General features: G+C 37.6%; 2 protein-coding genes across 4 annotated transcripts; both read left to right on the forward strand.

Moving 5' to 3' along the window:
* Positions 1–1,567: 1,567 nt before the first annotated feature.
* Positions 1,568–3,075, forward strand: LOC5572801. The gene is made up of 2 exons (XM_001654152.2): positions 1,568–1,765; positions 1,828–3,075. The coding sequence occupies exons 1-2, from the start codon at positions 1,680–1,682 to the stop codon at positions 2,648–2,650; spliced, it is 909 nt and encodes a 302-aa protein (XP_001654202.2). The 5' UTR covers positions 1,568–1,679; the 3' UTR covers positions 2,651–3,075.
* An 8,240-nt stretch (positions 3,076–11,315) lies between these two features.
* On the forward strand, positions 11,316–14,789 carry LOC5572802. 3 transcript variants are annotated; one of them, XM_021846993.1, is made up of 4 exons: positions 11,316–11,660; positions 11,724–12,445; positions 12,516–12,631; positions 13,097–14,789. In XM_021846993.1, exons 2-4 carry the CDS (start codon positions 11,968–11,970, stop codon positions 14,465–14,467), a joined length of 1,965 nt encoding a protein of 654 aa, XP_021702685.1. In that variant the 5' UTR covers positions 11,316–11,660; positions 11,724–11,967; the 3' UTR covers positions 14,468–14,789. The 3 variants fall into 3 exon arrangements, with proteins under 3 accessions (XP_021702685.1, XP_021702686.1, XP_001654203.2); XM_021846994.1 differs by having other exon boundaries at positions 11,316–11,554; XM_001654153.2 differs by lacking the exon at positions 11,316–11,660 and having other exon boundaries at positions 11,667–12,445.
* The last annotated feature ends 265 nt before the right edge of the window (positions 14,790–15,054 follow it).

Below are 15,054 nucleotides of genomic sequence, written 5' to 3' on the forward strand. Positions count from 1 at the left end.
AGATAGCCAACCAGATCCTTTTGTTGATCAGATCCGCTAAAATCATCCGGATAATCTATATTGATGATCCGGATCAGTTAAACGAATCAAATTGCCCAACAATGAATGAACGAGTCAATTTTGCTCTTGTAATGAGCACAAGCTTGCAGTAGATCCTGGATATTTTTATCAGCTCAGTAACATAGCTTATGACTTATAAGTTAAAACATTACAACTTATACTAGAATTGATAAATACAAATAGCATTGTAATGGGGAAAGGGGTGGTCCGAAAGCGCCACTTACAGACAACAAAAAATTGGGGAAACTAGCAATTTATTCCTATCGCAAGGAGAATGCTGGAAAAGTTAACTGTTTCTCGATAATAAAAGATCTCTATTCGCTTGTTCACTTTAATGTTCCGTTTTTGAATGATTCTGGATCAGATTTCCAGTTCGCTAGAAAGCCAGTTCGAAAGCTTTAAATAATCGTGCCCTGTTTAGGTGAATCTACTGATCATCTAATCCGATCTCCTATTGGAAACGGTAATCCAAACTAAAGAAAATAATTCAAATTTCCTAGTAGCTCACAAGAAAACGTTGCTGCAATTGTACTATCGTCATTCTGCTTGTTTACTGTCAATGAGTATGATCTTTTTCTCCTGAAGAGTTGCAGTGCTTGCTGTGGTTAATTTCCTCTATGCGGAGATTGCTCGCTGCGCGTTATTTCCGCGCAGCAATCCAATTTTTTAAATTTCCCCGCAATATATGACGGCTTGGTAATAGTTGAAAATAAAAAAAGGGCCAAAATAACTGTATCTAGACTCATATTTTGAGCTGTTCGGTAATCCAATCAGCATGGTTTTGAGTAATGAGTAATGAGTTAATTAATTCAAAATCACTGGTTAACCTTAAAAATCTTTGAACATCCTTTGCATTTTTAAGCTTACGAAAATTGATCACAGATTCAATTTGATTTTTGCTTAGCTTTCTTCCAAATTCATTTATGATGTAACCTAGATAATCTATTGCATTATAATCAAATTTACATTTATCATAATTAAACTCTAATAAATTATTGCTTAGAATTTTCAAAACTTCTGGCTAAGTTTCAAAATGCTCTTCAAATGTTTGAGATGCTATTAAAATATAATCAATAAAAACGAAAATTTTATCTTCTTCAATAAGCTGTTTGAAAATTTTATTGATGAATCTTTGAAATAATGCCGGCGCGTTGCAAAGACCAAACGGAACTCGTAAATACTCGTATTCTCAGATTCACAATCCGGATGTCTGATCAATTTATAGTAAACAAGTAAACTCAACTCTATCACATATTATTTATACCGTCCATTTGCAATTCTACTCTATCCGAGTAAATTGAAAAACACAGTAAAATATATTATGTATGTTCAGAACTCTAAAAAATCGGCTACAGAAATTTATGTAAAAAATATCCTAATAATAAAAAAAAATATTTTACCTATGGGTAGAGAAATCGTTACATTATATTTTTTACGTTCCACACATTTGTTTTCATTCTCATTGAGAAATCACTCTACTTTTAGTTGAATACGACGTCCGACTCACGCTCGCATTTCATACCGACGTACTTCTACGAGGGCAGTGTGCATGAATGAACCAGTAGCGCTTTGAAGGAGTCGAGGAGCAAAACAAGCATAGTGGAAGGAAAGCAAATACAATGTCGAATCAATTTCAAAAAGATTTAATTCATCAATATAAAACTACCTGCAATAAGCTGAAGAAAATACAAAGAGTGTTTTTCAAGTAAGTTTTTACATCTCAATAATCGAATATTTTATTAAGCGGCTTCAATCACCATTCCACAGACACTTTGCCCCCAATGTATCGGAAGTGGCAGAAGAGTTCGGATCTCTGGCCATTAGCTTCAATAATGCATTCCAGCCAGAGTACGCTGCGCTATGCCATATGGGCCAAGGAAAATGCGAGAAGATGATCGGAAACGATGCAGCCGAAGTGGACGCCCTGTTGAAAGCAGCTCGTGCCTTCCGGAAAGCCCACAGCCAACAAACCAAGCTAAAAATCGAAAACACCTCAGCTGATCATCTGGAGGGAGCTTTCCGTTGTTACACACAGGCTCTGTCCAGACTGCCGGACGATTCGGTGATAAAAGCCGCCATCATTCGAGAGCTGAAGGAGATCAACCCAAGTGTGGAAATCACCAGCAACTTCAGCTCGCCGAGTCATCGCATCTGGGATCTGGAGCAATCTGCAGAAGAGAACATCAAGTCTCGGGATTATGTGGCAGCGTTTGAAAAGCTGACAGAAATCTATGATGATGTCACGGAACGACGATGTGAGGATCTGTATCTGCAGGTGATGCAACGGGTTGAAGTATCTCGATTGTTACTTCTATGTCTGTTACAGCTTCCTCCATCGGTCCGGTATGATGGTAAATTCATTGAGCGCTATTCCTCCATTGGAGAAGGCCATCAGAGCATTGTCAGCCCCAGTGGCAATCTGATTATTTCAGAAAATTTGTTCTTTTTGCTGCAGTCACTTGTGGTTTCCTGCCAAGCCAAAGATATTGATTCGTTAATTACAGTAAGGGATGAGCTGAGTCATTGCCACGAACTGAATGAAACCCAACAGTTCTTGCTAGATGAGCTCGTCTCGAAATACTCTAAATGATATTAAGTATGAATAGTAAAGTTATAAATGTAGAACTTACATTATGCACTGATTATAACAGAATACATTAGGTGTGAAAATAATAGATATGCTTAAATAACATGTACATGATATTTATAGAAAACATTTAGAGCTAGGTTTATTAGTAAACTGTTTTTCTCCTTACATGACTACAAATTACAAATAACTAAACATTGAATTCCTGTTATAAATAGAACTGTTATTACGCAGCTGAAAGGTGATCCAAATCTCTGCAATTGTAATTGTTATAATTGATCTATACAAAAACTGATAAAATCAAATAAATGAGGTGAATTGAAAACAGATGTATCTACTTTAATCAGCGTATAAATTTGATAGCACTCTAGTCTAGTTATATGTATTATTATTTCAAACAATAAATATAATAAAATGGAAACCTTTAATAAAAGTAATTTGAATCCTGGTAAAAAAGACATCCTTATAAACTACAGCATTTCTACAAGTCAGGTAAATCGTCTTACGGATGTGACAATTTCTCAGACCTACATGCAAGCAACAGCATTATTTGTAGTGAACGGAAAGAGATCGCATACAAAGCAATCAGAGTATATCCCATGAACCCAATATACATGTGGTTTAGTATTGGTGTGAATTGGAATTTTTCAACTGTCATTTTCCAATTGGTATAATGGGGGACAAAATTGGAAATGGTCGACAGCTTTGAGCAATAAAATAGTTGTACGACATTCGGTTAAATTAATGTGATCAAAGAGGGATGGCCGAATGATTTTAATCAATCAATCCAAGCCCTTAAAATCATTACTTTGCAACTTAACGTTCCACATAACGTATATCTAATAAGAATTTTTCATCTGAATAAGATTCGTTGGAAATTCAAATTGAACGGGCAAACCTGAAGTTGATTGAAAAGCCTTAGACTCTACACGAATAAAGGTATAATCCTAAAAAATCCAAAATATTTAGAAAACCTAGATTTGAGTATGGACCGATCTACGAGTTCACGAATTTGACATTTGAGCGGTGCCGTATTCAGTAGTTGCCATGGTCACATAAATAACACGGCTACGCTCAAACGTCAAATAATGAACTCGTGCATTGGTCCATAACTCTTTAACTTGTTAAGGCCCGTAAGATATTACTATATTCGGAGCGAAAGGTTTTTTTTTGCGTATCGCACAGTGCGTTACGCAAAAAAAACTCGCTACGAATATCTTAAAAAATGCTTGAAGACCTACGACGGGCCTTCCTGAAGGTGTCTGAGTTCGATTCTTGGTCGGTACAGGATCTTTTTGTAATGGCAATTTCCTTAACTTCCATGGGCATAGACTATCATCGTGCCGGCCACACGATATACGAATGCGAAAATGGCAACTTATGCAAAGCAACCAGGATAAAAACGTATCATTCACTTAATGGAATAAACCTACAATGTGCAATATTACGCATTGGATACAAATACAGTGTATTGTAATTGAATGTCGAAGCCACATTATTCTTGCTTTTTAATTATGATTCGTGCATGGCTAACCGAGACCAAGACCGAGTGGAGATTTGAACGTTTGAGAACGTTGCGACTCATTGCACAGTATTTCGATCAGCCGAAATCGTAAACTTCATTCTGTAGCACCTTTAAACGCGATTTTTTTCGGAATGGTGTCTTCGGACGAAAATTTTCTTCAAATATAGCACACTTGTTAGTTTGCAACTTTGCCACAGGCGGCGCTGCGAAATTATTTTTTTGAAAAGACGATCATTAAGGGGTCTATTTTGTAAATCGAGCAGATCCATGTGACTCGATTGTATTCACTGTCGATCAAAGTGAGCATGGATATTTCAGATGTCACCGGTCGACTCCCATAGTAATCCAGACACATAGAGTGACAAATGTCGATAAATTCGAGTGACAGAGCTGAGTCGAGCGAATTTTGTTGGTCGATAGCGACGCGAGTCGAGTCATTTTGGTCGACTCGACTTATAAAATAGGGCCCTAAATATGATGAATTTGGCAAAGTTGTAGATAATTCAAATACAAACAACTTTGCCAAAGGCACCTAGTGTGTATTTAGCCGCATTTACAAAATACGGAAGTATTTTATGAACGACCCCCTAAAACTAGTTTTTCTCGTATATCTTGAAAATGCGATGTTTCCGGTAGCAACAATGTTCTACAAAATTGTGTAAACGGGTTTCTAAAGATCAAGGAAAAGCAGTTATAATCATTTAAGTGAAAAAATCAGTCATTTTTGGGGTCCGTGTGAAACTTAGTAGGATTCATAATACATCATTAGTATGTAGTTGTAAATGTCGATAGTGTTATAGTATCCACGAGTATCCCTTTTACTTAGAGGAAGTTTCATCAATGACTCTTATTACCCTGTAGTACTTAGTTATATGATGGGTATAATGCTTGTGAATTCTTCCAAAAGAAGTGCGCGTTGCGAAAGAGGACCACGTGATTATTGAGATAAAATCGAATTCAGGTTAACTTTTGCGTTGATGAGTCCTCTCGTGGTGTAGGGGTAACGTGTCCTATCTAGTGAACAGAGAGTCATGAGTTCTATTCTTACCGCAGGGTGGCCACTAAATTCCCATAGTTCCCCAATAGTTTCCAGAATTTTCCCTGTTTTTAAATAAGCTAATTGGCGATCTAACGCAAAGCTAAAATGCGTAGATGGCGCTCTTCTAGAATAGTGCATCTTAATCAAAATTTCGAGTAATTACTTTGGAAGAAAAATCACCACAATCATTTAACTGACAAAGTTTTTGTAATTTGAGGCACAGAAAACTGTAAATACTTTTGATCGCCAATAGGGAGACGGGAATTTTCACTTTAGCAGGAGGGTTTTTGAAAGCTAATGAACTCATATTTTGTTTCTTACTCAAGTGGATTTACTGCCGAATTTGGCAAACAAAAACTCCAGATGCCAATCATCGACGTACCAAAACAGTTCTTCTCCTAATTGATGGTATTTCAACTTCTAATCCTTCGATTTTTTCTTCATGAAAATTAAAGGTTCTCAAAAGCAAATAAGCTTGAAGTGTACATGAAAGAAAGCCACACATGTAGAAACATGTACCTTCACTATATTTTTTCCAATTCTAATTATGTCTATTCGTTTACTAATGACATGTTAGAAGCTCTTATCACACCGAAGAAATTTAATCATTATTGTTTTTAATATTTCCATCTAAAATTATGTGTCAGAATAAAAGATGCTACAATATCGGACTTGTATAAAACCCTAAATCCCTTTTTCACATTCAAATTGCTAATTTTCAAAGAGCTATATTTCTGCCGTTTCTTTTCATTTTTTTGAAAAACTACAAACATTTAATCCAATTGCAAAGTGCAGGCAATGTTTAGTTTTACGGTAGTTGTTCACGAATAGCAGTTAAGTAAGCAATATAAACGTATTTTTCAACATACACTTCCTGAATGATACTCGATCTTTTATTGTAGATTAATGATGAACAAGTCCAGATATGTAAAACTTGCATTATATCGAATGTAGTATTTAAACGTTCAAATCTTTGATGAAATCTGAATAGTCCATTTAAAGTTGAGGGGTCCCCTATCTCTTCGTCATACTATTTTATGGAAAAATGAACAAACTCTTTTCATGTGAAATCTTTCCTGCTACAACTTTGCCGAAGACCACTTTTTGGCATGCCATACGTCAGATGCGAGACAAAAATCAAAACTTCCATCAAAACAAGCCATTTTAGCACCTTGGTATGGAAGGGAAAGCTGTTTCTGGTCAAAAGAGCTACAATGCAAATGACATATAATATACGCATAATCGCAAAACTGTCCCAAGCGCCAATATAATTATTTTCCAAGAAAACCCTTGCAATCAGTACTTTTATTGCTCATAATGATGTAAGAGTTTTTTCGCAAAAATATCTCTTCTCACTCGTAGCTGCAAAAGTGAGTTATACGCCCTTATGCAAAACAACGCATTTTTAATTTTCCAATTTTCAATACAAAATTTTAATAAAATCTTGGAAACTACATTTAAAATATAAGATTTTAAGCATAAATTTGCTGTGGTGCAATGTCAGGTTGAGCCGAGACCACATAGCGTTGCATGATTTTTGGATTTTTTTTTATCACAAACAACTCATTTTCATACTTGTGCTGGTTAAGAAGTATACCTAAAAATAGTCAAAATGCAGGGAGTTGCAGTTGTATCATTCAGACCTTAGGGCTTGTTCACAAATTTCATAACGCTGAAAGGGGTGGGTGGGTGGATGTCTAAAATGACCATTTTCAGCGTTATGAAATTTGTGAACAAGCCCTTATAGAGGACTCTCTAAGGAATATGTCTGTGTGTGATTTAGAATGGAACTCGGTGGAACTTTCTTTAAATCGATAATCAAAGTTACATGTTAGTATTTCACAAGTTTGATTTCATAGCCAACTCAACGTGCCGATTTCTCATATTCAAAGTTAAAATTGGTGTTTTTATTACATGAAACATACTTTGCCAACCTTTAACCATGTTCTTTTTTATATTTTGATTGAATAGATTGGTTTCAACACTCTCCTTACTAGATGCTGAAAACATGCGACAAAATTTAGTTTTTCTGCTACTCCGACAACTGTCTCTTTCGACGCTTGCTGTAATAATTTTAGTGCTTTGTTTAGCTCATAAATACTTGTTTCAATAACGAATGCTAACTATAAACACGTGCGGATACTTATTATCGCCGGATAAAATAACTTTAAATTTGATTTTTTCTATGGAGCAACGTACTGTGCGACGTCAGGATAAATTGCTGCTCAAAATTATAAAGTAGGTTTGTAAAGTAATTGAAAAAAAAAAAGAAATTGAATGATTCTCTCAGCATGATTTAGACTATCAATAATAACAAATTATACTTACGTCTAATGAAAATGTGGTTTTCGGCAAAACTGTAGTTGGGAAGGTATCACATAGGAAGAGTTTGTTCACTTTCTCATAGATTAGCAGTTAGAGGACTGAACAGGAAAGGATTGCCTTTTCCATAGTAATTTCCATATAACCTTTAAATGGCATGTGCACAACTAAATTTCCTCCAAATCACTTCAAATTTTGGGAGAATGATTGTCATCATAATTGACACCGTTTAAGCATAGGGGAGTAAAAACTTCAAAATTTGCATCAGTCTGCTCACAATGCTCCGCTAACCATTGCATTGCACAATGCAATGGTCTGAATCGACATTTTAGGAGGAAAAGGTGTTTTCTCTGTTCTCGTCGAACTTAGACGTTCGATGTCTTTGAAGAAGTTATTCGTAATTGAGTTTTGCATCTTCTAAGCAAAAAGTTGAACAGGTTGGCCCTTATTATCGATTTTAAAGTTATACTTGCAGAAGAGCGCAGCCACAAATTTCTTCAAACAAAAAAGTTTGAATCAAAATTTAAACTTAGATAAGGACAACCCTATTCAATGTTTTTCTTAATAGATGCAACACTTACTTCTCTGAAGACATTGAACGTTTTAAATCGACAAGAACATAGAAAACACTTTTTTAATCTAATCTAAGCGCTTGCACAGCCAATATTGAAAAGCATCCTGGAAATACCTAAATTTATTCAGGTATTTTCTTGTCAGTATTAATATTTGCAGAATATCAACGATGTGATACAAATATTAAAATAGCCAGGCCCACTTTGCAGACTTAAGGGTTGAAGAAGATTGAAAAAAATCATGACGATTAGGTTATTCACGCATGAATAAACTGATAGACGCAAAATTTTCAATTTCAAGATGTAAGAAACGTGGACAACCTCACTGTTTCGATTCAGGTTTATAGGTGAAATCGTTGGAAGTGGAGTTGCTAAGAAAGATAATGCACACTTAATTGTTCTCCTGGGATGGGACATATGCTCTAGAGCCTTGGTTTAAGCGTCTTTGCTCGCTCTCCTTTCCAGCTATACGAAAAACGAAACCGTTACATTCGACATTTTTGACAAAATGGAGGTAATACCATGGAAAGTCTTCAAATGATAAATACTTTAGATCAACTTACTGAAATCTGTGAGATTGTCCTAGAAAATTCGAAAAAAATACCAAGTTGTTTTGTCACATTGGTAATTATAACCGCATAACAGTCACATTGAGATCATAAATGGGCCTCGTAATGTGATAGCAATGAAACTTCTATCAGAATTATTTTCTGGCAAATCACCTAGTATGCGATATTAGTTGTACAAAATATTTCATTTTCATTTTGCAGCGTTTGGTGGGGCAATGAGAGCGCAAGTCAGTCCAAAGCCGGGGGAAGGGATAGATAATGGCCGTAATAGTCTATGCGGACCACTTGAACACCATCGGAAAGGATAAGACGGGTTGGGGTAGGGTATAGGGAATGGAGAAGACTTGACATAGTAATGCGATTAATGCTGCAAAATGTAAATGTGCTGAAAGCAATTTAATTTGAGTTTTGAAGTTTGATTTGACTTATTGAAATTTTAAATAGATCGGCCATTGTACAAGTAAGAAAGAATATGCTGATCGCTTTCTAGAAATTTTATAAACAACAAAATAATAACAATATGAGAGTGATGCTAAGGGCTGTTGATGGCACAATGCGACGCTTTAGGAGATTTTGATACTGATTGAACATTACTATACAGAGCGCAATTCAATCGATGGTGATAACTTTACAAACTTTGTTTGTTTTTGCACTGATTGACGATGCTGATTTATATAAAAATATTTCAAAAATATTTGATATTATTAGTTCATTTGTTTGTGTTATTTAGGTGTTAATAATGGAAAAATTTTACATACCCTTGATGATGATACTTCCCTGACCAGAAATATTATATTTTGAGCGCCCTTTTCGAAGCTATTCTAGCCAGGTATCCATGTACTGCTTTCAATCCTGAAATTCTTATTGTGCATGCTCATGCATTATATTAGTGATGCTCATAATCATGCAAAAGATAAAAAGGAGAGAAAAAGAGAATATGGGAACAGTGATTAGTAATGAGTTAATTATGTAGTTTTGTTAGAATTATAAACAATTAAACAGTTTCGGATCGTAAGACCGATGTATAAAAATAATTTATTTCGAAATTGTCCGCGTGGTCTTCTAGTGCCCCTATTAGATAAGAATCAGTCATAGACATACATACCGAATGCTCGCCATGACCCTATGACCAACATTTGTATATGTATAGCCTTAGCTGATGTGGCTTTTCTAATAGGTAGTTCTTTCACTCATTGATTGTCTTCAAAACCTTGTTAAGTATAGAAAATTGATTTTATTTCATTTATTACTACATTGAAGCTACATTGTACTTATTAAGTATTAGGTATTATTTTATGTATTTATCACTATTGATATTATCAAGGCCAGAATTCCCAGTGAGTGAAGAATTTCATAGTACTAGAACACCATAGAAGATCGCTAAACATTACCTAATCATGGAACGGCTTTTTGCTCTATTATTTTAAGTAGATGCTATAGATCTCCCTTTGCTCCTATCCGCAACCCGGTGCACGCGCCCTGTTGGTTTTCGAAAACCTCGTAGAAGATTACAAACCGTCAATGGCATTCCCAATTACTACCCCACATTGCACATTCAAGGGTCTGACTGTGCTCCTAACCCACCCTCAGTTTATAATCTTCTCGCCAGTTTGAAATTATATTTTCCCGAAGTGAAAGTAATTTTGATGAGTGATAGCCGTACTATGCAGTAGTTTAACCAGAATCTTTAGGTCAGAAGATAAAATCTAAATTTTGTAATAAAAAGGTTGCCATTGCTTTGAAATTCACCCAACATCTAATCAAAGCTACTAACAACAGCGATCAATTATCAAAACTCATCGCTTCCTGGAAAATATAATCCCAAGCCCAGGGATATTAGTTGTACAAAATATTAGCCTCAAATAAGCACTTTTGAGTTCCTGGTAATTTGTAGAAATTTTAGTTTCCTCCCATACTGCCATAAAATGCACACTTGGTATTCCATTTACTCAATACCTACTTTTGTCGAATGTTACAAATATGCGGTTATGGGCAGTGTATATGTAACCGGTGCAAATACTGATTGTTGATCTATCCACAAGCCAAGGTCACTTGTTCCACCTGAACCTGGGCTCTCAAATTAACGGAAGTCAGCCATTTTCGGAAACAGCAGCAACACTCGACACACGGAAACGACAACACATCCATAGTGTTCAAGTAATTCCCACCGATCGATCTTTTCTGTTTTTCTTCCGCAACAACAAATGTTCCATATTATCGAAGAACAAGAATATAGATATCACTTTTTTCCTGCTAAAATGTCGATTCGGACCATTGTTCTGCATTGAGATCTCGGGAATTCCCGCGGTATTTTCCGACAAAACTCCGGGCAAAACCCTCTAACAAGGAATGCATATAATAGGGTCGTCTAAAAACCACGTGGTCATATCGGGGGAGGGGAAGTGGTGTTTTAGTTTGTCCTTAGACCACCATCCATACAAATTTAAAGTTAATGCTCTGTGTGGAAATCGTCCCAAGCATCGAAGGACTGCTTGGGACGATCTCCACACAGCTTCAGCTCAGTTCAAACCGTGGACATCGGATTCCCTAAACATTCCTAGTTGTTGGCCAGCTATCAATGTCATCGTCGCATATTTCCTGTTGGCATCTCGCACACATTTTGTAAACAGAAAGCATAAGCTTCGGTTAGTGAGAGATTATTGTTCTTTATACAATGAAGTAGAGTGACTTTGGTGGTGTTGAATCAGCGACTGTCAGTCTATCCCCCTGTGTTCAGTATGTGAAATTTCTCGATATTGTGTGGAACAATCTTCTTTGAATAATGTTTAGTTTAGATAAATGGTGAAATTAGTCAGATAAATTGACGTAAAAGCGTTAAATGTGGCTATTGAGAGCTGATAAAAACTCGTGTTTGGCGAAGTTAGTACCCAAGTGGAAAACACACCACCAAGAGCACATTCTTTCTGCTCTTATATAAAATTAGTTGTAGTTGTGTGTCAAACTGGATTCATACCCATACTTCAGTGTAATGTCTGGCGTTTGGCGGTTTTTATCCTGTCTTTTCATTCATTGAATGTTTTACCTGCAGGAAGGATCACACTGAATTTTGAGCACGAAGAAAGCATCTGCTGGGGTAGAAGTTTAATATTTGTACCTGATTACAAGATTAAATACTAGTGCTAGCGAAGAAGCTACGTGATTTAGTAAGATTGACAGCAGTTGAACAGTGAGCGCTATTATTGTTGGATTTATTCTATTGGATTTCTGAACGGGTTCACAGGGAGCTAATCCCATTGCCCTAACAAATCAGAAAACAGCTGGCACATTCCGGTATGGCCACTCTACAGACCAGTAAGGTAGCGCACCAGTATGGGCAACGTTTCAATAGTGGGCCTACGGTTCAGGGAGTTATGGCAGTGGCTCCTATGCAGGACGGAGACCGCATGACACAATCCTCCCATCATCATCAGCAATATACTGCAGTATCTGGACCAAAGGATCCGATCATCTTGAACCATGTGTTGGGCAATGTCGGTCCAGCCAATATAGTCAGTTCAGTCATATCAGGAGTAGAAACCCAACAGCACCATCAAGCGCCACTGCCAATGCAACCACCTGCGGCCAAGATGTGGCTACTGGTAGAGTGGGAAGCGCCAGCAGGAGAACCGAACAGCTACTCCGTGATTGATTCATCTGAGCTGGTTCTTCACACTCAAGCAGGGAGTACTCGAGAGACCATCCACACCGGGAAGACCATCTTTGTACGACGGGGTAAGAAGGTACAACAGGCGACGGTGGTTATCATTTCCGGTAAGTTTGTTACTTTTGGACAATCTTATTGGACGTTAGTTTGCGTAACTATTGGTTTTGTAATTTCTAGACGATAAATCGTTCATCGATACGGAGGTTAGGCAACTACGAAAAATGGCTGCGGATAATCTCTACCGTAACACGGCGGGCATCCAAGTTCAACATAGTGTTTCAATAAATCAAGAGGTAATTCTGATACTGGTAAATCCGTATACGCCCAGCAAATGAGAAGGATAAGGATGTCTTGTTTGTTAAGGACTATTCTGCCCATACTCGCATAACAGTCCCATTTATATAGGAAATCCCATATAATATGGGACTGTTATGCGAGTATGGGCAGTATTGAAGGTATTGGAAATGTTTACCGGTTTGTAGATAAATTGATCATTGGTTCAAAGATGGTCCCAAATTACTTTTTCGTCAACATTTACCCAATTAATTGATATAAATCTGGAGTCTCAACCTAACGGTGAAATTTCACCGTGATCCGTATTGCTTAGGTTAGCAGCATTTTTCTTATTGCTAGGCGGATAAGGGTTAAGCATTATTTTTTTTTATCTTTATTAAGGAGACTTTCAGCCAGTGGCTGGTTCGTCTCCGTAGTTAAGCATTAAGTATGTAGTCAACTAATAAACTATTTCAATTTTTCAGCAACAGGCAAAACGTCGACGAATGGAGTCCAACGTGACGGTCTTGGATGAACAGGAACCGGCAAGTCCTGAATACGAGCCGGTGCCGACCCAATCCCAAATTGCCACCGCAAACTGGGTGAACAATTGCAAAAACGAACGAATCATGTCGCCCTCTCCTTCGGTTATATCGGTTCAAGTGAACAATCCAGTTACTTATCAGAAAGCACCCCCACCAATGACGTTCGATCAGCAAACGCAAACCGATACTAGGTTCTTCCCACAGGATAACGGCAACCGTTCTAATCAAGCGGAGTTAACGAAAATTTTGTCTCTGCTGGAAACTATCCTTTCGGAGCAGAAAAGCATTCGAATGGAAACCGAATACAACAGAAAGCTGACCTACGATATGATGGAGCAGCAGAACACATTCTCGGAATCCCTCAAGCATCTGGTATCCAAGGTTGATGTGGTCAACAAGTTTGAAATAACCGAAGTAATGAAAAACCCAGATGACAATGTTTCCAGTTACGTTGTGTTGGGCACTGGAGGCGAAGAGAGTCGAGACAGAGCTTCAAGCGTCGCCGAATCTACTGCTCACAAACCAACTATTTCGAACGATAGTGCCAACCTCATGATAGAACAAGTGAGTGTCCAAGAGGAAAGCAACATGTCATTTTCGCAAAGCAAATTCACGATCCATGAAGAAAGTTCCGTTAACTCCGTAACGTCCACACCAAAGAATCTCAATTTTACCAACAAGCTCTCATCGTCGGCGCTTAGTCTCAGCAATGTCAGTATTCAGTCCCAAGTAAGCAACAATCCGCCCAGCAATCCCAAATTGTCCGCCGTCAACGAAATGCTGAAAGAGTGGAATGACGATGACGGAGGAGATGAATCCGAGCTAACTCCCATAGGGCCCAACAACACCATGGTGAAGAAGCAAATCCTGCGTGCAATCAACTGGTCCAACTATAAGGCCGCGACCCGGAAACTTCTAATGACCTTGTTTTCCCGGGAGGTACTCGCCTCGCATACTCTAACAGGTCGTCCATCGCCGGCTTTTATGGGAGATCGCGCCAAACCGGTTAAGGATAAACTCGACCAGAAGATCATCGCCGACATCATCAGTATCGTGGCGAAAACTTGCAGCGTTTCGGAGCCGATGGTGCGCACTGCCATCACTACCAAATGCGCCGACGAGAACAAAATGAGTCGAATGAAACACAATAAGAGCGGATCTCAGACTTCGATGGCACAGTACGTGCAGGATACTAGCACTATTCTTGCTGGTGCCCCTGATATGGATGGTAGCATCGCTATGGATGAAGATCATACAACGTCCCCATTCGTACGGAGGGTCAAAAGGGAAAATAAGGAAAATGTACACTGATATATTGTAAAGAGATTTTGCCAAAATTAAAGTTTTAGATGTTTTTAGTTCGCCATTGTTGAGGCTGCCATCCATCTGTATCCATTTCTATCTTCCATTTCTTGTATGTTTTTAAAGTGTTTAATTTTATCGATCGTGAGAGAGGCAGTGATTGTTTTACTGGGAAAAGACACATAAATAGCACATTGAAAGCGCCGATGTACAAAACAAATGTTTCTAGCTTTAAGTTGATTAGTTTTATAGACTCGACATTTTTTCTATTATATCTATTGTATAATAACAATAATTTTATGAAATAAAACAAAAGAATTTTTGAATACAAGGTTTTGATGTTTTTTTTTATAACTTCTAAGGTTTGATTCAAAATGATGCCATTGATCCTTCATGGATAGAAGATCGGTCGCATGCGTGTACTGACTAAACGCACCCGCTTCCATACCCAGATCGAGCGAGGTTGTTTTTTTTGTTTTTTACAAGAGGGAGATCTGCAAACAGACCCCCTGGGAAGGTAACTCAGGGAGGGTGGGGATGCCTCAGCAACGACGACCCACTAAAACCAGCCCATGCACTGTACTTTAGTGATTCTT

This window comes from Aedes aegypti, chromosome 2 (genome assembly GCF_002204515.2).
Source record: "Aedes aegypti strain LVP_AGWG chromosome 2, AaegL5.0 Primary Assembly, whole genome shotgun sequence".
NCBI lineage: Eukaryota > Metazoa > Arthropoda > Insecta > Diptera > Culicidae > Aedes > Aedes aegypti.

Excerpts from the sequence above, each read along its gene's own strand:
- LOC5572801 (XM_001654152.2), top strand. The coding sequence starts at position 1,680 with ATGTCGAATCAATTTCAAAAAGATTTAATTCATCAATATAAAACTACC. Across the intron at positions 1,766-1,827 it reads ATACAAAGAGTGTTTTTCAA|ACACTTTGCCCCCAATGTAT; the intron begins GTAAGTTTTTAC and ends ACCATTCCACAG.
- LOC5572802 (XM_021846993.1), top strand. The coding sequence starts at position 11,968 with ATGGCCACTCTACAGACCAGTAAGGTAGCGCACCAGTATGGGCAACGT. Across the intron at positions 12,446-12,515 it reads GACGGTGGTTATCATTTCCG|ACGATAAATCGTTCATCGAT; the intron begins GTAAGTTTGTTA and ends TGTAATTTCTAG. Across the intron at positions 12,632-13,096 it reads GTGTTTCAATAAATCAAGAG|CAACAGGCAAAACGTCGACG; the intron begins GTAATTCTGATA and ends TCAATTTTTCAG.